The sequence below is a fragment of the Scyliorhinus torazame genome, chromosome 3, assembly GCF_047496885.1.
Source record: "Scyliorhinus torazame isolate Kashiwa2021f chromosome 3, sScyTor2.1, whole genome shotgun sequence".
NCBI classification, from domain to species: Eukaryota; Metazoa; Chordata; class Chondrichthyes; order Carcharhiniformes; family Scyliorhinidae; genus Scyliorhinus; species Scyliorhinus torazame.
Genome location: NC_092709.1, coordinates 266,737,919 through 266,764,172, shown reverse-complemented (window position 1 = coordinate 266,764,172; position 26,254 = coordinate 266,737,919). Strand labels below are relative to the sequence as shown.

Here is a 26,254-nt window from a genome sequence, read left to right as displayed (position 1 = left end):
AGCCACATTGCTGTGGGTCTGGAGTCACATGAAGGCCATATCAGATAAAGATGTCAGATTTCCTTTCCTAAAGGACATTAGTGAACCAGATGTTTTTTTATGACAATCGATAATGTTTTTTAAAAATTTAATTAAAATTTCATCATCTATTGTGGTGGGATTCAAACCCGAATCCACAGAGCTTTACCCTTCGTCTCTGGACTACTAGTCATGTGACAGTACCACTCTGCCACCACTTTCCTAACAAATGCTGGCAGGTGTGCCCACATCCCACAAGAGAATTTTTACAATAACTTGGTGAACTGCTAATATGAAACATGCTCCCTGTAGGCAGCTCACTAATCTAGTGGCAGGTAGCTGATTTTGCAGAGCTTGTAGCACCATCTTAAAGGAGAGGAAGTATCAGTTTTCAAGAGCGGGTAAAATCGTTGAAGCATCTACACATGCAAGGACATTTAAAGTAGGAACCTTTATGCCTTAAAACCATCTTTCCCTGCAGCTTTTATTCAGTGTTCAAAATACCTCTTCCTGGCTTCTGACATTTGTCTTTAGACCTGGAGCAAGAACTGATGTAGATCTGGCATGCAGAGATGAAAATAATGGGGGTTGTTACCATGTCAACAGACCTCAATTAAAAAATGTATTCATGAATCTTCTATGCGTATATAGTAACTAGGGTGGTAGCAACTTGAAAATCACCTGTGTCTGTTTCATAATGACTATTCTAAAAGCTCGCTTTGCCACCAGGTTAGCTTTTTAATAACCTTTTATTGTCACAAGTATGAAGTTACTGTGAAAAAAGCCCCTAGTCGCCACATTCCGGCGCCTGTTCGGGTAAGCTGGCACGGGAATTGAACCCATGCTGCTGGCCTTGTTCTGCATCACAAACCAGCTGTCTAGCCAACTGAGCTAAACCAGCCCTTTAAATGCATGACAAAAGTTCCTGTGACTCTGGTGGTTTAAGGTTGTTTCCCACAATATGTGATTGAAAGATTTGTTTATTATTATTAAAGATTGTAGTCATCTAAAAATATCCTTCCACTTGGTCTTATTTTAGGATTGCAAAAATTGTCTTACCAACGTAGTTACTTTGTTCAGCAGATGTTCTTCCTTTTCAAAAAGAGCTAAAATGTCTTCTAGATGCTCACAATGGGCTTGGACAACAAGTTTCCTTGCAAAGAATAAAATGGTTTGAAGTTAATACTTATTGTTAAAATAGATAGGAAATTTATGGAACCAGTAGTACACATAGACAAGAAACTGTTAATAACAAATAGCATCGGGCAGCACGGTGGCACAGTGGCTAGCACTGCTGCCTCACAGCTCCAAGGACCCGGGTTCAATTCTGGCCTTGGGTGACTGTGTGTGGAGTCTGCACTTTCTCCCCGTGTCTGCGTGGGTTTCCTCCGGGTGCTCCGGTTTCCTCCCACAGTCCAAAGATGTGCAGATTAGGTGGAGTTACTGGGTTATGGGGATAGGATGGAGGCGCTCTTTCTGGTGCAGACCCAATGGGCCGAATGGCCTCCTGCACTGTAAATTCTATGAAAACTAAAAACAAAGTGAATCAAATATCTCTCTCCACTCATAATATTGACAATGCATTCTATATTACTAGAAATATTAAATAAAATATTAGTTTTGAAGTACATGAACTATACGTTGCACAGACTTGAAAGCAAAGTCAGAAGGATTTTTAAACCACCTGTGCACACACCTTTCAGCTTAGAAATCCATTTTCATAGACCACATGAAAACATAGCGATCTTGGCCTGCAATTTATTACTTCATTGAATAGAAGGGCACACAATACCACTTGTGCTCCCCTTTATTGCAAATTCTGGATGTCAACTGTTTCTTTTGCCCTGAGAGCTGCAGGCTGCAGACTGTAGTGGCCTAAATGGAGGGATGGGAAAATCAGTGAGTCAATTATTCTTTGCAACTCTGCACACCTAATTCCTGGTAAAAAGATCTTGTAGATGTATAACAGTGGGGATCCAGTTTGTATTCCCTGCAGAACGCGTTTAGCGCACAGAAATGTAGAAAATCTCAACATTGAAAAAGAACAGAATTGAACATTTTTGAGGTTTTAGCTCAATGGGAGTGTCCGGTTGGTCCCTCGCAGTTACAGACATGAGATGGCCCCATTTTCACATAGTCTTCATGACATTTTGGACCTCGCCTGAAGGATGGGTGTGAGCTCCATTGGTTACATCAGAAAAAGGTGTGATTGGTGGGATATTATTATGTATTATATGATAAGAAAGCAATATAAACAAGGTAACATTAGAAAATTTGCAGAGTGAGAATTCAGTGGCAAATTAACTTTAACAGAGATAAATGTGAAATTATGTACTTTTGTAAGAAAAACAAAAACATCACTTATTAAATCAGAGAATGGATGTGCAGTGATATCATGGTTGTGTTGTAATTCACCGACTAACCACTAAGAGCCTCACTAATATATAAATGAATGTAAAGTCAGCTGACCAGACACTGATTGGAGGAAGTAAAAGAGAGAGCTTGCATGTGCATGATTTTGCTGTTGTTCATCTATTGTCTTGTATATAGTTTACCCCCAGTTAATGTTAATAAATCATTTATAGACTTCCGGTTGCGGCGATGACCAGCTAACCCGCACGTTTCGGCACCTCCCGTTTCAACGGACTTTTGGGCTCTTATCGGGAGCCCCAACGGAAATTTTTTGCGACCAAACCCAATGTGAGGTGACAAAGGAAGGAGTCCCCCCGGGTGTGGATGGAAAGGAGCGGCAGTAGTGGCCAAATTGCGGAGGATCCTTTGGAGCAGCGGCAGAGAAGAGAAGGGAGAAGCAAGATGGCGGCCGAGGGAGCCCAGATGGTATGGGGCCCGGAACAGCAGGAGTTCCTCCGACGATGTGTGGAGGAGCTCAAGAAAGAGGTGCTGGCGCCGATGTTACTGGCAATCGAGGGACTAAAGGAAACACAAAAGGTCCAGGCGATGGAGCTCCGTGGAGTGAAGGCAAAGGCAGCCGAGAACGAAGACGTGATACAGGGCCTGGTGGTAAAAACGGAGATGCATGAGGCACTACACAAGAGGTGCATAGAAAGGCTGGAAGCCCTGGAGAACAGCTCGAGGAGGAAGAACATACGGATTTTAGGTCTCCCCGAAGGAACAGAGGGAGCTGATGCTGGGACGTATGTGAGTACGATGCTCCATACTCTGATGGGAGCTGAGGCCCCAACGGGCCCCCTGGAAGTGGAGGGTGTGTACCGGGTCCTCGTGAGAAGACCAAAGGCAGGGGAAACACCAAGAGCAATAGTGGTGAAGTTCCATCGCTACAGGGACAGGGAGATGGTCCTGAGCTGGGCTAAGAAGACACGGAGTAGTAAGTGGGAGAACGCGGTGATACGTGTGTATCAAGACTGGAGTGCGGAGGTGGCGAGAAGGAGGGCGAGTTTCAACCGGGCCAAGGCGGTGCTCCATAGGAAGAAAGTCAAATTTGGGATGCTGCAGCCGGCGAGATTGTGGGTCACACATCATGGCAAACACCATTACTTCGAGACGGCGGAGGAGGCATGGACATTCATTCAGGAAGAGAAATTGGACTAGACTTGAGAAATTGATGCCCGGAGAGGGGTAGCGAGGTGGTGGCACAGAAATGTAAAGTGGGGAGAGGGGAGGGCTAATGTATAACAATGTTGGACGGGGAATTTTTCTCCCCCCGATGTGGGGGACATGAAGAAATGCGGGCGCCGGTGAAAAAGGGGACAGGGAAGGGGAATGAGGGAACTGCAGGGGCGGGGCCGAGAGGAAGGCGCGGGTATTTTCCCGCGCTATGGAAACTATGGTGGGAAAAAGGGCGCAGGAAGGAAGGGAGCCTCACACGCAGGGCGGTCAAAGGATGAACGGGGGAAGCCGAGGTCAGCCAGAGTTAGCTGACTTCCGGAAGCAATATGGGGGGAGTAATCAAGCTAGAGGGGGATCTGGGGGGGGGGGGGGGGAAGGGGGGGGAAGGGGATTAACTGGGTTGCTGCTGCTGAGAGTAAGGGGGAGCTGATACGAGACGAGGTGGTCGAGATGGGAGGGCGCCGTCTGGGGGACAGACGGGTGCGTGAGACCTGGGTGAGGAGATGGGTTACAAAAGGGGATGGCTAACCCTACATAAACTTAACCTGACGCGATTGGTAGAGCAGACAGAGGAGGACTTTAAGAGGTGGGATATGGTGCCCCTGTCATTGGCGGGCAGAGTACAGGCGGTTAAAATGATGGTCGTCCCGAGTTTCCTTTTCGTGTTTCAGTGCCTCCCCATCCTGATTACAAAGGCCTTCTTCATAAAAATAGACAGGAGCATTATGAGCTTTGTGTGGGCGGGAAAGACCCCGCGGGTAAAGAGGGGGTACCTGCAGCGCAGTAGGGACAGAGGGGGATTGGCACTGTCGAGTCTGAGTGACTACTATTGGGCCGCCAATGTGTCGATGGTCTGTAAGTGGATGAGGGAAGAAGAAGGTGCGGCGTGGAAAAGGTTGGAGATGGCGTCCTGTAAGGGAACGAGCCTAAAAGCGCTGGCGACGGCGCCGCTACCGTTCTCTCCGAAAAGGTACACCACAAACCCAGTGATGGTGGCGACCTTGAAGATCTGGGGGCAGTGGAGACGACATAGGGGAGTGACGAGTGCCTTGGTGTGGTCCCCGATAAGGAATAACCACAGGTTCGTCCCGGGGAGGATAGATGGGGGATTTCAATGTTGGCAGCGAGCAGGAATTAGGAAGTTTGTAGACGGGACGTTTGCGAGTTTGGGAGCATTGGAAGAAAAATATAAGCTGCCACCAGGGAATGCTTTCCGGTACATGCAAGTGAGGGCATTTACGAGGCAACAGGTGAGGGAATTTCCGCGGCTCCCGACGCAAGGGGTCCAGGATAGAGTGATTTCGGGGGCATGGGTTGGAGAAGGTAAAGTGTCCGAAATATACAGGGAGATGAGAGACGAGGGGGAGGCGATGGTAGAGGAGCTGAAGGGAAAATGGGAAGAGGAGCTGGGGGAAGAGATTGAGGAGGGGCTGTGGGCAAATGCCCTAAGTAGGGTAAATTCCTCATCCTCGTGTGCCAGGCTTAGCCTGATTCAATTTAAGGTTCTACCCAGAGTGCATATGACGGGAGCAAGACTGAGCAGGTTTTTTGGGGTGGAGGACAGGCGTGGGAGGTGCTCGGGAAGCTCGGCGAACCACACTCACATGTTCTGGTCGTGTCCGGCACTGCATGAGTTCTGGGAGGGTGTGGCAAGAGTGATCTCAAAGGTGGTGGGGGTCCGGGTCAAACCAAACTGGGGGTTGGCTATATTTGGGGTTGCAGAAGAACCGGGAGTGCAGGAGGCGAAAGAGGCCGACGTTTTGGCCTTTGCGTCCCTAGTAGCCCGGCGAAGGATTCTACTTATGTGGAAAGAAGCGAAGCCCCCGGGCGTGGAGGCCTGGATAAACGACATGGCAGGGTTCATAAGACTGGAACGAATAAAATATGCGTTAAGAGGATCGGCTCAGGGGTTCACCAGGCGGTGGCAACCATTCCTTGACTATCTCGCGGAACGATAATGGAAAAACATAAAAGACAGCAGCAGCAACCCAGGGGGGAGGGGGGAGTGGGGGAGGATTAATCCGTGTTCTTGTTTTTTTCTTAGTTAGTTGTTGGTATTTGCTTTTTGTTTATTTCTTTTTCCATCTGTTGTTAGTTTAATATATTATTTAAATAACGTTTAATGTATATTCCTTTATTAAGTTGTAAATACGGAAAATCTTTGTTTGAAAAACTTCAATAAAATATATATTTTAAAAAAAAATCATTTATAACTTTAAGTACAAGTGTTCTTGTAATAAATCAGGCCATCCAACAAGAACATTACATGGTACTATAGTGGGAATGTATTAAACACTGAGAAAAAGAAAAACTATCAGCCTACCACAGAGATTTGAAGATTTGCCAGACTGCAGTATTAACAGCATGGAGTCGTTGAAGCCATCAAAGAGTCTCAGCTTTCATGGTAATGTCTCAGCAACTAGCAAGTGTTTAAATAACAATTTAATCTGTTTCTTATTGCTGTAAATTTAGAGGATCAATCAGATTCAGCTAAGGTAGCAATGCTCCTAACAAGCAGGGCCAGAAACAATTGTTGTGTTTAATATGTTTAAATTTGCAAACAATGAAGATAGTAAAAATTTTAATGAAGTAATTCGAAGATTTGATGTCCATTGCAGCCCCAGAAAGAATGAAATTTGTGAACACTATGTGTTTAGATCATGTTTACAGAAAACAGGAGAGTCCATAGTTCAGTTCATTACTGATTTAAAGTTAAAAGCTAAAACCTGGAATTTTTCTGTGGTGGAATCTTCCATGATTTAGGACCAGACTGTGTTTGGTGAGAATGAAAATAAGCTGTAGAACGGTTGCTGAGGAAATCAGAGCTATCTTTGGAACAAACAGTAAGATTTGTCAGGCTCACGAGCGAGCAGCACAGGAGAAAACTCCGGTTGCTGCCCTTTTTCCAAAAAGGCGGGAAACTTCCAAAAAAAGGTGGGAAAGTTCCTGTAGCTCCTCGCACACAAACAAACAGGTTAAAGATCAGGACAAAGTATTTCTGTGGAAAAGATGTGGTCAAAGGCTCAAATTAGGCAGTGTCTAGCGTTTGGCAAGTTTTATTCCAGATGCAAAGGAAAAAAAATCATGTTGCTCAGAACTGTTCCTCTAAGCTCAGCCCCAAACCAGTCAGCACAGTGGAAGACACAGGGATGGATTCTCCGCAGCCCGATGCCATAATCGCGCCTGGCGCCGGGGCAGAGAACCCAGTTTGACGCTGTAATCGGGCCCGGCGCCGGTCCAGGGATTCTCCAGGCACCGCAATTCGGCATCACCATGGGTTTTGTCGCGCTGCTGGGGGCCCATTACCAGAGGCCAGCTCATCAATCCACCGCTCCCGACTGGCCGAGTTCCCGACGGCGTGGAACTAACCACCTATTGCTGGTCTGGATGCTCGCGTGGCGGCTGCGGACTCAGTCCGCGGCCTCCCTGGTCGGGGGCAGGCAGATCGGAGACCGGGGGGGGCCTTATAGGCGGGCCGGGGATTAAATGTGCGGGGGTTGAGGCTCGGGCGCACGGCTGATCGGGGGGTCTCTTTCTTTGGTCTGGTTCCGCGGTCTGAGTCCGCCATGGAGCACGGCGCAGGCACTGGAGGTCACCGCCGCTCATGCGCAGCCTCTGGCCCAGATGTGTGGGGGCCCATATCTGCAGCAAAAGCTGCGAGATTCACTCTGGGTCCCTGCTAGTCCCCTGCAGGGCTAAGAATTTGTTTAATTTTTTTTCTAGTAATTTTGGGAGTAAAACTCCACCGTTTTTACGCCGGCATGGGGACATGGTCGCATTTTCGGAGAATCCAGCCCACAGGCTCCACTGAAGAAATATCATTGTTTTACGGAGCTATACACAGAAGAATAAATTTTTGGAGACATAAAAAAATGCTCCAGCACTTAAAAAAATGCAAACTGATGATACTCCATTTAAAATAAATGAGGTTGATGAGGACAAATGGCTGCCACCACTTGAATTGAACGGTACACTGCTCCGACTGAAGTTAGACACTGGTGCCAAAACCAATTTAATCAGCATGACTGATTTTTAAAAAATCAACCAATTAGAAGCAATCACAAAATATCTCTGAGATTATAATGGTTGAATCATTAAATGTTATGGTGCTTGTGACCAGAGTGTGGTGGTGAAGAACACAGTTTATTCTGTCCCGTTCTATATTGTATCTGAGGGCTTCGATTCATGATTAAATGATCAGTCCTGTGAAGAATTAAGTCTAGTGCAGTTGATTATATAGCACAATCCACAATGGATTGGATCAACACTCCAACGATTCAGAGAACATTATCAGCAAATTCAGCTATGTGTAACAGGTTTTGGTACACTACCATTCACCTACAAAATACAACTCAAAGAGGGTGAAAAACCTGTGATACAGGCACCCAGAAGAGTACCTACAGCTTTTTGGGATTTCCTCAAAACGGAGCCAGACAGAATGACAAAATTAAAAGTAATCAGAAAAATAGAAGATCCTACCGACTGGTTTGTGTAAAGAAAAAGAATGGCGATATTTGCATATGCATGGAACCTAAAGGTCTTAACAAGAATATCAAAAGAGAACATTATCAAATACAAAGCGTGAGGAAATCACATCTGAGATGGCTGGTGTCCGATTCTTTGCGAAACTTGACGGATCTCAGGGTTTTGGCAACTAAAGCTAGAGGAACAAAGTACACAATACTACACTTTCAGTACGCCATTTGGACGGGACTGCTTTCTGAGAATACCGTATGGCATAATTTTGGCATCAGGAATTTTTCACCGTGCCATGGAGCACATATAACAAAGAACAAAGAAATGTACAGCACAGGAACAGGCCCTTCGGCCCTCCAAGTCTGTGCCGACCATGCTGCCCGACTAAACTACAATCTTCTACACTTCCTGGGTCCGTATCCCTCTATTCCCATCCTATTCATGTATTTGTCAAGATGCCCCTTAAATGTCACTATCGTCCCTGCTTCCACCACCTCCTCCGGTAGCGAGTTCCAGGCACCCACTACCCTCTGCGTAAAAAACTTGCCTCGTACATCTACTCTAAACCTTGCCCCTCTCACCTTAGACCTATGCCCCCTAGTAATTGACCCCTCTACCCTGGGGAAAAGCCTCTGACTATCCACTCTGTCTATGCCCCTCATAATTTTGTAGACCTCTATCAGGTCTCCCCTCAACCTCCTTCGTTCCAGTGAGAACAAACCGGGTTTATTCAATCGCTCCTCATAGCTAATGCCCTCCATACCAGGCAACATTCTGATAAATCTCTTCTGCACCCTCTCTAAAGCCTCCACATCCTTCTGGTAGTGTGGCGACCAGAATTGAACACTATACTCCAAGTGTGGCCTAACTAAGGTTCTATACAGCTGCAACATGACTTGCCAATTCTTATACTCAATGCCCCGGCCAATGAAGGCAAGCATGCCGTATGCCTTCTTGACTACCTTCTCCACCTGTGTTGCCCCTTTCAATGACCTGTGGACCTGTACTCCTAGATCTCTTTGACTTTCAATACTCTTGAGGGTTCTACCATTCACTGTATATTCCCTACCTGCATTAGCCCTTCCAAAATGCATTACCTCACATTTGTCCGGATTAAACTCCATCTGCCATCTCTCCGCCCAAGTCTCCAGACAATCTAAATCCTGCTGTATCCTCAGACAGTCCTCATCGCTATCCGCAATTCCACCAACCTTTGTGTCGTCTGCAAACTTACTAACCAGACCAGTTACATTTTCCTCCAAATCATTTATATATACTACAAACAGCAAAGGTCCCAACACTGATCCCTGTGGAACACCACTGGTCACAGCCCTCCAATTAGAAAAGCATCCCTCCATTGCTACCCTCTGCCTTCTATGGCCTAGCCAGTTCTGTATCCACCTTGCCAGTTCACCCCTGATCCCGTGTGACTTCACCTTTTGTACTAGTCTACCATGAGGGACCTTGTCAAAGGCCTTACTGAAGTCCATATAGACAACATCTACTGCCCTACCTGCATCAATCATCTTAGTGACCTCCTCGAAAAACTCTATCAAGTTAGTGAGACACGACCTCCCCTTCACAAAACCGTGCTGCCTCTCACTAATATGTCCATTTGCTTCCAAATGGGAGTATATCCTGTCTCGAAGAATTCTCTCCAGTAATTTCCCTACCACTGAAGTAAGGCTCACCGGCCTGTAGTTCCCGGGATTATCCTTGCTACCCTTCTTAAACAGAGGAACAACATTGGCTATTCTCCAGTCCTCCGGGACATCCCCTGAAGACAGCGAGGATCCAAAGATTTCTGTCAAGGCCTCAGCAATTTCCTCTCCAGCCTCCTTCAGTATTCTGGGGTAGATCCCATCAGGCCCTGGGGACTTATCTACCTTAATATTTTTTAAGACACCCAACACCTCGTCTTTTTGGATCACAATGTGACCCAGGCTATCTACACCCCCTTCTCCAGACTCAACATCTACCAATTCCTTCTCTTTGGTGAATACTGATGCAAAGTATTCATTTAGTACCTCGCCCATTTCCTCTGGCTCCGCACATAGATTCCCTTGCCTATCCTTCAGTGGGCCAACCCTTTCCCTGGCTACCCTCTTGCTTTTTATGTACGTGGTACGTGGTACCGCCTGCAGCGGCCCGACCAGGGGAGTGTAGACATTCACGAAGTGAAGCACCACATCCCCGACGCGGACTGTTAAGTGCAACAGACGGCCTGGCACTGGCTCCTTGACCCCCCAAGATCTCCGGCTGAAAATGTGGAGCCAACAAGATAGCCACCCCGCCCGAACGTGGGGCCAAGTGACTCATGAAGACTCCTCCTTGCCACTCCAGGGTCCACTGAGCTTCGTCACCCGGAATGGCGTGGGTTTCCTGCAGGAAGCACACCCCGTACTTTCCGTCCCGAAGGATAGAGAAGAACTGGAAACGGCGATGTGCATCCTTGCTGCCGTTGATGTTGAGGCTGGCTATGGTTACCTCCATGTCAGTGGTAGTGTGTATCCGTCACCAACCACCTCAATGCACAGAGGGAGTGGAGGTTCAACGCCCCCTCCACTCCCTCAGGAGCCCCATGAGGAAGAGAACAGCTTGGCACTGCGCCCCCTGGTCCTGATCGAAATCCCGCACCTCTCTGGCAAAGATGCGGGCGGACTTGAGTAGCAGCCCCAGATTTCCCCAGCTGTCCAGGGTCAGCTGCACACAGTCCTGGTGACCGCCTCCTCATGTGCATCAAAAATGCTCGGAGTTCTCCTGAAGAGATGAGTGGAGACTTGGTGCTGGGTGTGAGGGCGCCCTCTGCCTCGCTGCAGAGAGCGTCTAAATCCTCCTCCTCACCCGTCACTGAGCAGCCTTCCTCCTCCGAGCGGTCACCACCTGAGCCTGAGTCCCCCGCCACATGGAGTGTGGCGGGCAACACGGGCCCACCGGCTAGCCCTAGGCCCGAGTCGATCCCACCCCCAGGATCGTCCTCAGGCAGGTCCCTCGCAGGCTCCCCCCACGACACAGGGTCCGTGGGTGGCGGCGGCTCCGACCCCGCCACCACCGTCGATGCCGGGCACTCGGAGAGACCCGGGAAAACCCCCGGGAACAGCTCCGAGATGGAACTTGGGCTCCCTGGCGTCGTTTGCACGGTTATGGTGAGCAGGGAGCCTTCCTCGCCGTCGCCCGCCCATGACCCGAATATATAGGGGCTCCGGTGGTAGAGGAGAGGGGGGTAGTGCCAGCCGCAGCCACCGCGGAGGTGGTGTTGGCGGCGGCCGTTAGGGTGGGGCAGTTCCGGTGAATATGCCCCAGCCCTTTGCAGGCATGGCACCGCATGCCGTCCGCCGACCAAAATATCTTGTGGTCCTCCCCTTGGTGGGTGACCACAAAACCTCCCTCGGTGACCTCCTCCCGGGTCAGGCGGATAAAAACCTGTCGCCGGAAGGAGTATACATGGCGGAGGGAGGGGTCCCGAAGGCAGTGTCAGTGGCGCCTCCCCGGGCCTGACCTCCCCCAGTAGGTTGAGATGGGGGACGAGGAGCTCAGTAGGAAGGTAGGGCGGGACGTTTGAAAGAACGACACGCTCGGCGGTGGCCTCCAGCGGGTCCACCACCACGTGTGTCCCGCCCATCGTGAGCCCCCTTTCCAGGGCCCGGTGGACTGCCAGCTCGGCCCTCAGGAAAAACACAGCCTTGCCGTACATCCGCGAGGCGGCTACGATGGCAGAGGGGCCGACAACCGCGGCCATCGCACGGGTGCACGCCTCAATGGTCATTGTGGGGTGGGCATGGCACTTCACCCCCAGTCGCCGCATTAGTAAGTGGAAGGGCGTGGGGTCCGCAGTGGCAGCGAAAGGTCAAGAGGCTGCCACTGCCCCTGGCAGAGTGGAGGATGCCCCAGAGGTGCTGCCCATGCCCACCCCTGGTACGACCCGACCGTGCGTAAAACAATTAAAGGGGAAAGGAGGTAGGGACGTGACACCTTACGCACAGGTGCCACAAGGGAATGTGCTGCAGAGCAGTGGGGCATCGTTCTTCAGCCCTGGAGGGTCCCAAGGTAATGTCCAAAACTGCCCCACACCCGCCACAGGTGGTAATAAGGCTCTTGGTGGTAATAAGGATGACGCGCTTCAGCCCTGCAGGGTCCCGAAACAAAGTATTTTGTTGCAGCCCCAGGTGGTCCCACTCCCACCTCAGGCAGAGGGGTGGGAGGACAGAAGGCTGGCAGCAGGATCTTCACCCCAGGAGGTGGGCACAGCACCAGGCCCCAGCTGGTCCCACTCCCACCTCAGGCAGAGGGGTGGGAGGACAGAAGGCTGGGTCTGTAGCCCGGATGGTCCCACTCCCACCTCAGGCAGAGGGGTGGGAGGACAGAAGGCTGGGCCTGTAGTCCCAGGTGGTCCCACCCCCACCTCAGGCAGAGGCAGGCAGCAGGGCCTTCACCCCAGGAGGGGGCCTGCAGCAAAAGGCCCCTGTATGTTCCCACTCCCACCTCAGGCAGAGGGGTGGGAGGACAGAGGCAGGCAGCAGGGTCTTCACCCCAGGAGGGGGCCTGCAGCAAAAGGCCCCTGGATGTTCCCACTCCCACCTCAGGCAGAGGGGTGGGAGGACAGAGGCATGCAGCAGGGCCTTCACCCCAGGAGGGGGCCTGCAGCAAAAGGCCCCTGGATGTTCCCACTCCCACCTCAGGCAGAGGGGTGGGAGGACAGAGGCAGGCAGCAGGGCCTTCACGCCAGGAGGGGGCCTACAGAACCAGGCCTCAGGTAGTCCGACCCCCACCACAGGCACAGGGCTGGGAGGACAGAAGGTAGGGCAGGTAAAGGGTGGGGATTAGGCAGGAGACTGTGCAGCATTCACCTTCAAGTTGTTTGGTTTAGAAGAAGGTGAATTTTCAATCAGCTTTAAACAAAGGTTATACTTGTAGCCACTTGCAGCTGGAGCTTGTTAATTAGTTAATTGGATTAGGCCAGTTTTCAGAGGCTAGATTCACAGTATCAAGGTGAGCCTGTTTACAGTGCAGACTTTGTTTGCACTGAGTGCTGAATTTGGGTGCATTTGAGTGCTATAGTGAGAGTTTGGTGACTGAGAGAATTAGGTGAGGAGGGAGCAAGGTCCTCCTTTCATTTCATTTCCTACATTTCCTCAAATAGCGTGAAGGGAGCCGGGAGTTTACAGAGAGTGCAACTGACTGGGAGCAGAGTCGGAGGGCGGGGAGTTCCAGTTGGTCCACAGTGCAGCGATATTCTGTAAGGTAAGAGGGGATGGAGGCTAGAGCAGTTGCATGCTCCTCCTGTAGGATGTGGGTGGTGAGGGATACCACCGGTGTCCCCGCTGACTATACCTGCAGGAAGTGCACCCAACTCCAGCTCCTCAGAACTGGAACTGGAGCTGGAGCTGGATGAACTTTGGATCATCCGGGAGGCAGAGGGGATAATAGACAAGAGTTACAGGGAGGTAACCACATCCAAGGTACAGGACAAGAGTAACTGGGTTACAGTCAGGGGAAAGAAAACAAACAGGCAGACAGTGCAGGGATCCCTTGTGGCTGTTCCCCTTCAAAACAAATGTACCATTTTGGATGCTGTTGGGGGGGGGGGGGGATGACCTACCGGGGGAAGGCCCTAGCAGCCAGGTCTCTCGCACTGAATCTGGCTCTGGGGCTCAGAAGGAAAGGGGGAGAATAGAAAAGCAATAGTGACAGGAGACTCAATGGTTAGGGGAATAGATAGGCGATTCTGTGGTCGCGAGCGAGACTCCCGGAAGGTATGTTTCCTCCCGGGTGCCAGGGCCAGCGATGTCTCGGATCGTGTCTTCAGGATCCTTAAGGGGGAGGGGGAGCAGCCAGAAGTCGTGGTGCACATTGGTACCAACGACGTAGGTAGGAAAAGGGGTGTGGATGTAATAAACGAGTTTAGGGAGTTAGGCTGGAAGTTAAAAGCCAGGACAGACAGAGTTGTCATCTCTGGTTTGTTGCCGGTGCCACGTGATAGCAAGGCTAGGAATAGGGAGAGAGTGAAGTTGACCACGTGGCTGCAGGGATGGTGTAGGAGGGAGGGCTTCAGGTATTTGGATAATTGGAGCGCATTCTGGGGAAGGTGGGACCTGTACAAGCAGGACGGGTTGCATCCGAACCAGAGGGGCACCAATATCCTGGGAGGGAGGTTTTCTAGTACCCTTCGGGAGGGTTTAAACTAATTTGGCAGGGGAATGGGAACCGGATTTGTAGTCCAGCAACTAAGGTAGCCGATGTTCAGGACACCAAAGCATGTAGTGAGGCAGTGGGGAAGGTAACACTGACAAAGGAGAGTACTTGCAGGCATGGAGATGGGTTGAAGCGTGTATACTTCAACGCAAGAAGCATCAGGAATAAGGTGGGTGAACTTAAGGCATGGATCGGTACCTGGGACTACGATGTGGTGGATATCACGGAAACTTAGATAGGAGAGGGGCAGAAATGTTTGTTGGAGGTTCCTATTTATAGATGTTTCAATAAGATTAGGGAGGGTGGTAAAAGAGGTGGGGGAGGGGTTGCATTGTTAATTAGAGATAGTATAACAGCTGCAGAAAGGCAGTTCGAGGTGTATCTGCCTACTGAGGTTGTATGGGTTGAAGTCAGAAATAAGAAAGGTGCAGTCACCTTGTTGGGAGTTTTCTTTCGGCCCCCCCAATAGCAGCAGAGATGTGGAGGAACAGATTGGGAAACAGATTTTGGAAAGGTGCAGAAGTCACAGGGTAGTAGTCATGGGTGACTTCAACTTCCCAAATATTGAGAGGAAACTCTTTAGATCAAATAATTTGGATGGGGTGGTGTTTGTGCAGTGTGTCCAGGAAGCTTTTCTAACACAGTATGTAGATTGTCCGACCAGAGGGGAGGCCATATTGGATTTGGTAATGAACCAGGGCAAGTGATAGATTTGTTAGTGGGGGAGCATTTTGGAGATAGTGACCATAATTCTGTGACTTTCACTTTAGTAATGGAGAGGGATAGATGCATGCAACAGGGCAAGGTTTACAATTGGGGGAAGGGTAAATACGATGCTGTCAGACAAGAACTGAAGTGCATAAGTTGGGAACATAGGCTGTCAGGGAAGGACACAAGTGAAATGTGGAACTTGTTCAAGGAACAGATACTACGTGTCCTTGATATGTATGTCCCTGTTAGGCAGGGAAGAGATGGTCGAGTGAGGGAACCATGGTTGACAAGAGAGGTTGAATGTCTTGTTAAGAGGAAGAAAGATACTTATGTAAGGCTGAGGAAACAAGGTTCAGACAGGGCGCTGGAGGGATACAAAATAGCCAGGAGGGAACTGAAGAAAGGGATTAGGAGAGGTAAGAGAGAGCATTAAAAGTTTTTGGCGGGTAGGATCAAGGAAAACCCCAAGGCCTTTTACACACGTGAGAAATATGAGAATGACTAGAGAGAGGGTAGGTCCGATCAAGCACAATAGCGGGAGATTGTGTATTGAGTCTGAAGAGATAGGAGAGGTCTTGAACGAGTACTTTTCTTCAGTATTTACGAATGAGAGGGGCCATATTGTTGGAGAGGACAGTGTGAAACAGACTGGTAAGCTCGAGGAGATACTTGTTAGGAAGGAAGATGTGTTGGCCATTTTGAGGATAGACAAGTCCCCCACGCCTGACATGATATATCCAAGGATTCTATGGAAAGCAAGAGATGAAATTGCAGAGCCGTTGGCAATGATCTTTTCGTCCTCACTGTCAACAGGGGTGGTACCAGGGGATTGGAGAGTGGTGAATGTCATGCCCCTGTTCAAAAAAAGGGAATAGGGATAACCCTGGGAATTACAGGCCAGTTAGTCTTACTTCGGTGGTAGACAAAGTAATGGAAAGGGTACTGAGGGATAGGATTTCTGAGCATCTGGAAAGACACTGCTTTATTAGGGATAGTCAGCACGGATTTGTGAGGGGTAGGTCTTGCCTCACAAGTCTTATTGAATTCTTTGAGGAGGTGACCAAGCACGTGGATGAAGGTAAAGCAGTGGATGTAGTGCGTATGGATTTTAGTGAGGCATTTGATAAGGTTCCTCTTGGTAGGCTTCTGCAGAAAGTAAGGAGGCACGGGATAGTGGGAAATTTGGCCAGTTGGATAACGAACTGGCTAACCGATAGAAGTCAGAGAGTGGTGGTGGATGGCAAATATTCAGCCTGGGTCCCAGTTACCAGTGGCGTACCGCAGGGATCAGTTCTGGGTCCTCTGCTGTTTGTGATTTTCATTAAATGACTTGGATGAGGGAGTTGAAGGGTGGATCAGTAAATTTGCAGACGATACGAAGATTGGTGGAGTTGTGGATAGTGAGAAGGGCAGTTGTCGGCTGCAAAGAGACATAGATAGGATGCAGAGCTGGGCTGAGAAGTGGCAGATGGAGTTTAATCCTGAAAAGTGTGAGGTTGTCCATTTTGGAAGGATAAATATGAATGCGGAATACAGCGTTAAGGGTAGGGTTCTTGGCAATGTGGAGGAGCAGAGAGATCTTGGGGTCTATGTTAATAGATTTTTGAAAGTTGCCACTCAAGTGGACAGAACTGTGAAGAAGGCCCATAGTGTGCTAGCATTCATTAGCAGAGGGATTGAATTTAAGAGCCGTGAGGTGATGATGCAGCTGTTCAAAACCTTGGTAAGGCCACGTTTGGAGTACTGTGTGTAGTTCTGGTCGCCTCATTTTAGGAAGGATGTGGAAGCTTTGGGAAAGGTGCAAAGGAGATTTACCAGGATGTTGTCTGGAATGGAGAGTAGGTCTTACGAGGAAAGGGTGAGGGTGCTAGGCCTTTTCTCATTAGAACGGAGAAGGATGAGGGGCGACTTGATAGAGGTTTATAAGATGACGAAGGGAATAGATAAAGTAGACAGTCAGAGACTTTTTCCCTGGGTGGAACAAACCATTACAAGGGGACATAAATTTAAGGTGAATGGTGGAAGTTATAGGGGGGATGTCAGAGGTAGGTTCTTTACCCAGAGAGTAGTAGGGGCATGGAATGCACTGCCTGTGGAAGTAATTGAGTCGGAAACATTAGGGACCTTCAAGCAGCTATTGGATACGTACATGGATTACGGTAGAATGATGGGGTGTAGATTAATTTGTTCTTAATCAAGGACAAAAGTTCGGCACAACATCGTGGGCTGAAGGGCCTGTTCTGTGCTGTATTTTTCTATGTTCTATGTTCTAACAGCGCTATAGGCGTACCTACACCACATGGACTGCAGCGATTCAAGAAGGTCTCACCACTACCTTCTTAAGGATAAATTAGAGAAGGGTAATAAATGTTGGCTTAGCCAGCAATGCCCATATCCAGTGAAAGAATTTTTTAAAACAGAGCTCATTACAGTCTTAGTTCAAACATGGACAAAAGAACTGGATGTCAGACGTGAGAGTGACTGTCCTTGATATTAAGGCAGTATTTCACCGAGTGTTGATTGATTGATATTTATTGTCACATGTACTGAAGTAGAGTGAAAAGTATTTTTCTGCGGCCAAGGGAACATACACGGTATGTACATAGTAGGCAAAAGAATAATCGACAGAGTACATTGACACTGGTGCATCGACAAATAGTGATTGGTTACAGTGCGGAACAGGGCCAAACAAGCAAGAGTGTGATATAAGACCATAAAACATAGGAGCAGAATTAGGCCACTCGGCCCATCGAGTCTGCTCCGCTATTCAATCATGGCTCATATTTTTCTCATCCCCATTCTCCTGCCTTCTCCCCATAATCCCTGATCCCCTTATTGGTCAAAAACCTATCTAACTCTGTCTTAAAGACACTCAAGTGATTTAGCCTCCAAAGCCTGTTGCGGCAAAGAGTTCCACAGATTCACCACCCTCTGGCTGAAGAAACTCCTCCTCATCTCTGTTTTAAAGGATCGTCCCTTTAGTCTGAGATTGTGTCCTCTTCTAGTTTTTCCGACAAGTGGAAACATCCTCTCCACGTCCACTCTATCCAGGCCACGCAGTATCCAGTAAGCTTCAATAAGATCCCCCCTCATCCTTCTAAACTCCAACGAGTACAGAGCCAGAGTCCTCAACCGTTCCTCATAGCACAAGCTCTTCATTCCAGAGATAATTCTTGTGAACGTCCCCTGGACCATTTCCAAGGCCAGCACATCCTTCCTTAGATATGGGGCCCAAAACTGCTCACAATACTCCAAATGGGGTTTGACGAGAGCCTTATATAGCCTCAGAAGTACATCTCTGGTCTTGTATTCTAGCCCTCTCGACATTAATACTAACATTGCATTTGCCTTCCTAACTGCCGACTAAACCTGCACGTTAATCTTGAACAAGGACTCCCAAGTCCCTTTGTGTTTCCGATTTCCTAAGCATCTTCCCATTTAGAATATAGTCTATATGCCTCCATTTCTCCTTCCAAAGTGCATAACCTCACACTTTTCCACATTGTATTCCATCTGCCACTTCTTTGCCCACTCTCCTAGCCTGTCCAAGTCTTTCTAAAGCCCGCCTACTTCCTCAATATTACCTGCCCCTCTACAAATCTTTGTATCATCTGCAAACTTAGCAACAGTGCCTTCAGTTCCTTCTTCCAGATCATTAATGTATATTGTGAAAAGTTGTGGTCCCAGCACAGACCCCCGAGGCACACCACTAGTCACTGGCTGACATCCTGAAAAAGACCCCTTTATCCCCACTCTCGGACTTCTGCCAGTCAGCCAATCCTCTATTCATGCCAGGATCTTGTCCTTAACACCATGAGCTCTTAACTCATTTAACAGTCTCCTATGCGGCACCTTGTCAAGGCCCTCTGGTAATCTAAATAAATCATGTCCACTGGTTCGCCTTTGTCCAACGTCCTTGTTACTTCCTCAAAGAACTCCAACAGATTTGTCAGACATGACCTCCCCTTGATGAAGCCGTGCTGACTCAATCCTATTTTATCATGCACTTCCAAGTACTCCGCGATCGCATCTTTAATAATGGACACTAAAATCTTACCAATGACTGAAGTCAGGCTAACCGGCCTATAATTTCCCATCTTCTGCCTCCCTCCCTTCTTAAACAGCGGTGTTATATTAGCCACTTTCCTCCTTCTGGGACCCTTCCTGCCTCTAGTGATTCCTGAAAGATCATCACCAATGCCTCCACAATCTCCTGAGCTATCTCTTGTAGAACACTGGGGTGTCGTCCATCCGGTCCAGGTGAGTTATCCACCTTCAGACCTTTCAGTTTCCCCAGAACCTTCTCCTTCGTAATGGTCACTGCACTCACCTCTGCCCCATGGTTCTCCTGGAGCTCTGGCATCCCACTGGTGTCTTCCACCGTGAAGACTGATGCAAAGTAACTATTCAGTTCATCTTCCATTTCTTTGTTTCCTATTATTACTTCTCCAGCCACATTTTCCAGTGGTTCAATGTCTATTTTTGCCTCTCTCTTACCTTTTATATATTGAAAAAATTTCTTGCTATCTTTCTTTATATTACTAGCTAGCTTGCACTCATACTTCATCTTCTCCTCCCTTATTGCTTTTTTTAGTTGTCCTCTGCTCGCTTTTAAAGGCTTCCCAATCCTCTGGCTTCCCACTAATACTCGCCACTTTGTAAGCTTTTTCTTTGGCTTATATGCTGTCCTTGACTTCCCTCGTCAGCCATGGATGCCTTGTCTTCCCCTTAGCATGTTTCCTCCTCCTTGGGAACAATTTTTGTTGTGCCTCCCAAATAACCCCCAGAAATTCCTGCCATTGCTGTTCCACTATCTTCCCTGCGAGGTTCCTTTTCCAATCAACTCTGGCCAGCTCCTCCCTCATGTCTTTGCAGTTACCCTTATTTAATTGTAATACCGTTACATCTGATTGCAGCTTCTCCCTCACAAACTGCAGGGTAAATTCTATCATATTGTGGTCACTGCTCCCTAAGGGTTCCTTCACCTTAAGTTCCCTAATCAAATCTGCCTCATTACACATCACCAAATCCAGAATTGCCTGTTTCCTAGTAAGCACTGTCACAAGCTGCTCCAAAAAAAACATCTCTTAGACATTCCACAAATTATTTTCTTGGGATCCACTACCAACCTGATTTTCCCAGTCCACCAGCATATTGAAGTCTCCCATTATAATATTGCTTTTTTTCATGCCTTTTCTATCTCCTGATTTATTTTCTGCCCCATATCCTGACTACTGCTAGGGGGCCTGTACATAACTCCCATCAGGGTCTTTTTACCTTTGCAATTCCTCAAGTCTACCCACAGAGATTCTATGCCTTCTTATCCTATATCGCTCCTTGCTATCGATTTAACTTCATTCCTTAATAACAATGCAACCACGCCCCCTTTGCCATCTGCCTGTCCTTTCGATAGGACAAATATCCTTGGATATTTAGATCCCAGCCCTGATCCCCTTGCAGCCACGTCTCTGTGATGCCCACAACATCTTACCAGCCAATTTCAATATGCACAACAAGCTCATTTACTTTGTTCCATATACTGCGTGCATTTAGATACAACACCCTCAATCCTGCATTGACCACCTCCCTTTTCACACTTGTCACCTTTTTTGCTCTGCCCGAGGGTGATGGTTTTTTATTTTGGTTATCTATTTCCCCTTCAGTTATTATACCTTCTAAGCTCGCATTCTGGTTCCCATCCCCCTGCCGTACCAGTTTAAATCATCCAGAGTGAATCTAGCAAACCTCCCAGCCAGGATATCAGTGCTCCTCCAGTTTAGATGCAACCCGTCCTTCTTGTACAGGTCCCACCTGCTCCGGAAGGGATCCCAATGGTCCAAAAATCTGAATCCAAAAAACATCAAGGAGCCCCAGCAAAGTTGCAGTCAATGGGAATCAGAAAAAACTTCCCAATGTTTGGAGTCATATCTAACATGAAGGAAGATAGCTGTGGCTGTTGAAGGTCAATCATCTCAAGGCCTCCGCGAACAGGCGCTGGAATGTGGCGACTAGGGGCTTTTCACAGTAATTTCATTGAAGCCTACTTGTGACAATGAGCGATTATTATTATTATTATCATTGTAGGAGTTCCTCAGGATAGTATCCTGGGCCCGACCGTTTTCAACTAGTTCGTCAATAACCTTCCCTCTAGGGCGGCACGGTAGAACAGTGGTTAGCATTGCTGCTTCATGGCACTGAGCACTCTGGTTCGATCCTGGCCCTGGGTCACTGTCCGTGTGGAGTTTTCACATTCTCGCTGTATTTGGGTGGGTCTCACCCCCACAACCGAAAAGATGTGCAGGGTAGATCGATTGGCCACACTAAATCTCCCCTTAATTGGAAAAAAATAATTGGGTACTCTAAATTTACAACGGAAACAAAATAACCTTCCCACCATCATAAGGTCAGAAATGGGGATGGCCACAGATGACTGCACAATGTTCAGCACCATTTACAACTCTTCATATACTGAAGGGGTCCATATCCACATGCAGCAAGACCTGGACAATATTCAGGCTTGAATTGTAAGTAGAAAGTAACATTCGCACGACACAAATCCTAGTCAATGACCATCTTCAACACAAGGGAATCTACTCATCTCCTTGCAATTCAAACTTACTACCATGGTTGAATTCCCTCACTATCAACACCTTGGGGACTACCATTGACCAGAAGCCGAATTGGACCAGCCATATAAATAGTAATTCTTTAAGGTTAAAATGATTTCTTCAATAAGACCATAAGATGAAGGAGCAGAAGTAGGCAATTCAGTACATCGAGTCTGTTCTGCCATTCAATGAGATCATGACTGATTTGATATGATAATCTTCAATTACATTTTCCTGCCTTATCCCCATATCCTTTGATTCCCGTACTGATTAAAAACCTGTCTATCTAGCCTTGAACATACTTAATGACCCAGCTTCTACAGCAATTTGCGATAAAGAATTCCACAGATTGACTACCCTCAGGAAAAGAAATTCCTCCTCAGCTCTGTCTTAAATGGATGACCCCTGACACTAAGATTATGCCCTCTAGTCCTAAACTCTCCCATAATGGGAAACAACCTCTCAGCATTTACCCTATATGTATCAATAAGGTCTCCTCTCATTCTTCTAACTCCAATGAATACAGGCCCAACCTACACAACCTCTCCCGATAAGAAAATCTCTCCATTCCTGGGATCAATCTAATGAACTTTCTCTGGACTGTCTCCAATGCCATTATGTCTTTCCTTGGATAAGGAGACCAAAAGGGCTCACAGTATGCCAGGTGCAGTCTAACTCAAGTCATTTTCAAAGTCAGGGTCATGATGCCGTGGTGGACGGGCGGATGTCGGGAGGGTCGCCGAGCCATGCATCGAGGCGTTCACGATTGCGTGCATTAATGCGCAGTGGCCGCAGCAGCCGGCTTTTTAAAATGCCAGTTGCGACCGGCTCTCACAATGCGGGTGTACTGCGCAAGCATGCCCGCACATCAGTGCGCATGCCCGGAGCCCAGCGAGAAACACCGCCTCCCCCTGACGTCAGCCTGCTGACCCAGGAGAAGATTTTTTAAAAAATCAATGCAGTCTTCCTGCCTGAAGCGACAGCAGTGAACAGGTCATGCGCCCCGAACACTGACGTCACGTGCTTTGGGTGCGATTCCTCCATTTTGTTAGCAGCAAACAAGCAACAGGACTGTAACATTTAAAATGGATCATTTTGTAATAAGGAAGAGAGGGCCTGAGACACAAACAGGCCAGGATCTCACAATTAAATCTGCTGGAGAGAGGGGCTCAGGAGAATCCACAGCAGGACAAAGCAGTGGTGGTTTGAGCTCCAGGACCTCTGATGAACAACCCATACAGAAATGGAACATGTTTGAATGACAAAGCAAGTGACATCGTGAGGCCCAAGCAGGCTCATCTGTCGCATTAAAGGTAAGCGAAAATGGTGGGTCACAAAGGTCGGCTGGCATGGCTCACGACGGCTGGCCAGTTGCTAAAAATGGGTCCCCGGAAAAAAAGTTTGAAAAACACTGGTCTAACTAGTGACTTGTATAGTTTTTAGCAAGACTTCCCTACTATTATACTCCATTCCCTTTGAAATAATGGGCAACATTCCATTTGCCTTCCCTATTACCTGCTGAACTTACATGCCAGCTTTTTATGATTTATGCACGAGGAGCCCAAATCCCCTGGTGCTGCAGCTTTCTGCAGTATTCCTCCATTTAAATAATATTCAGCCTCTTTAATCTTCCTACCAAAGTGTATATCTTCACATTTTCCTACATTATATTGTCAAGAATATGCCAGATGCATATGCTGTGGCGAGGGCCCGGAGGGTCATTCCCTTGCAGGAGGACTCCTCCATCCTCACCCATTCCATGGTGGGTTCATGTATCCATCCCCTCACTCTCTCTGCCGTAGCTGCCCAGTGGTAGTATTGTAGATTCGGCAGGGCCAGACCACCCATAACTTTCCTCATTTGCCCAGGCAGTGGAATTTTTTGGGCTAGTCTAAATGGGAGTCCCTCCAGCTATGCCCCTCCCCCATTTGGGTTCCCCGGGAATGACTCGCTCTTGCCCAGGATAGAAGCAAATTACGGTGGGGGGGGGAAGGAATAACAGGAATGCGGAATATTTGGCTAATGGAAAAGTTCTTGAAAGTGTGGATGAGCAGAGGGATCTAGGTGTCCATGTACATAGATCCCTGAAAGTTGCCACCCAGGTTGATAGGGTTGTGAAGAAAGCCTATGGAGTGTTGGCCTTTATTGGTAGAGGGATTGAGTTCCGGAGTCGGGAGGTCATGTTGCAGCTGTACAGAACTCTGGTACGGCCGCATTTGGAGTATTGCGTACAGTTCTGGTCACCGTATTATAGGAAGGACGTGGAGGCTTTGGAGCGGGTGCAGAGGAGATTTACCAGGATGTTGCCTGGTATGGAGGGAAAATCTTATGAGGAAAGGCTGATGGACTTGAGGTTGTTTTCGTTGGAGAGAAGAAGGTTAAGAGGAGACTTAATAGAGGCATACAAAATGATCAGGGGGTTGGATAGGGTGGACAGTGAGAGCCTTCTCCCGCGGATGGATATGGCTGGCACGAGGGGACATAACTTTAAACTGAGGGGTAATAGATATAGGACAGAGGTCAGAGGTAGGTTCTTTACGCAAAGAGTAGTGAGGCCGTGGAATGCCCTACCTGCTACAGTAGTGAACTCGCCAACATTGAGGGCATTTAAAGGTTTATTGGATAAACATATGGATGATAATGGCATAGTGTAGGTTAGATGGCTTTTGTTTCGGTGCAACATCGTGGGCCGAAGGGCCTGTACTGCGCTGTATTGTTCTATGTTCTATGTAACATGAATGGTACGCCTGTCCCACCCAGCCTTTTCTTACCCGGTCGGTCCTTGCCTCAGAAGACTATGGACCTTTTCAATGGGCCGTTGCATCCGCTGACATTCCAGGTGATAATCCTGGTGGGGTGGGGGTTTCTGTCGCCACATTCCTGCGGGATCAACAACACGTACCTGGTGAACATGCTCCTGCACTCCTTTGTTTCCCTTTGTTATGGGCCGTCCAAAATGGCCACGGTCGCTGTTCTCACCATGAGGCCGGGCCCCTGCACTCCGGAGTTTCCCTTTGTCCATGGGGCACCCAACATGACCGCCAACTGTGTGTACACCGCTTGGGTGCGTCCCTGCACTTCTTGGGGGACCCTCCAAAGTGGCTGCTTGAGGTGCCATCTTGTTTCCTCGGCCGGCTCTCTGCCTGCCAAAGCCAATCCGAGTGCCAACTCTTTTTTCCGTCCTGTTTCCTACATATTCCTTGTTTTCCCCCCCGTCCCTCCCTCCCTGCATCTCTCCCCCCCACCCCCCTCGTGTTTCTGCCCCCCCCTTCTGGCCAGGCGCTCCCTCCATGTCAGGAGGTGTGCCACGGCCCCCTCTTACTGTCTGCCTTCCCGTGCTAGCCCTCCCCATTAGTATGGTGGCTAACCTCCCAGGGCTGGTCTAGCCTTTTGCCTATGCCCGCCGTTTTTTCTGCCTGCTCCCTCACCTGCGTTTCCCTGCCCTCGCTCTATCCTGTGAGTGATCTTTCTGATCAGAACGAGGCAGTACAGTCCCGCGCAAACTCGTTACAGTGTCTATGAGTCTCTGTTTCTGCTTCTTTCAGCGATCTTCCTCCGACCCACCCTCATCGCTGTCCTTTGTCCAGGTCGTTGGTCCGTAAGAAGTCATTTGCCTCCGCTGTGGTATTGAAATAGTACTCCTTGCTCTGGTGCAAACCCATACTCCTTGCTCTGGTGCGTGACCCAGAGTCTGGCTGGGAATAACATGCCAAATCGCACCATACGTTTATAAAGCGCCGGCTATGCCCGTTTACATTCGGCCCTTTTTTTTGCCAGGTTTGCCCCGATGTCCTGATAGATACGAATTCTATGTCCTTCCCATGTGCTCGCTTTTTTCTGTCTAGCCCACCACAGGATCCTCTCACGGTCCTGGTACTGGTGCAGCTTCGCGATGATCGCTCTTGGCTGCTCCCCCACCTTAGGCTGTGGGCTGTGTGCCCTGTCGCGTTCTGAGGGGGGGGGGGGTGTTGGGAAGCTGTCCCTCCTGACCAGGTTGCCCAGCTTTTGGGCAACATATTCTGTCGGGTCTCTGGTCTCTGCCCTCGATGCCTTCCAGCAGGCCCATGATCTGCACGTTCTGCCGTCGGGACCTGTTTTCCTGGTCCTCGATCTACCCCTTCAAGCTCCTGTGGGCCGCCACCAACCTTTTCACCTCTGATTCCAGAACGACAATCCTGTCACTCTGGCCCGTCGAAGCTCTCTCGGGGTCTTCAATCGCCCTCTCCTGCGCCTCCACTTTCTTTCCCAGTCCGTCGATTGCCCTTTGTAGGGAGACCATCACCTCCGTCACTACCACCTCCACCTGGATCTCAATTCTAATCTGCTCTTTCATGGCAGCCAGTTCCTTCTTGAGGAAGGTCCTCCATCCGTGTCCTGGTGGCGAGGGGGAGGCTGATGCTCAGGTCGACGGTCTCCCCCCTCTCTTGGGCGGCTGCGGCCTCCTCGCCTCATGGGTCCGCCAGTTCGTCTGCTCGTGGCCCTTTCTGTCACTTCCGCCATTCCCTTCGGCCTCTTGAGCTCCCGTTCACGTGCATTTTTCCCCCTTGTTGTTTTTCTTCCATTGGGGTTGTTTTATTGTTGATTCTCTGGGTAAAGTTCATCTAAATGTGTCTTTTTTGGTTCTGGTTGGGGGGGCACCTGGTGTGCGTCCGCTCAGCACA

General features: G+C 48.8%; 1 protein-coding gene across 1 annotated transcript in view; it reads right to left on the bottom strand.

The window, feature by feature from the left end:
* Nucleotides 1–26,254, bottom strand: part of LOC140409107 (kinesin-like protein KIF24) — a 169,008-nt gene that overhangs the window by 7,497 nt on the left and 135,257 nt on the right. Inside the window, exon 12 of the mRNA XM_072497220.1 lies at nucleotides 1,078–1,171. Coding sequence (XP_072353321.1) covers nucleotides 1,078–1,171 — 94 coding nt within the window. The remainder of the gene's footprint in view (nucleotides 1–1,077; nucleotides 1,172–26,254) is intronic.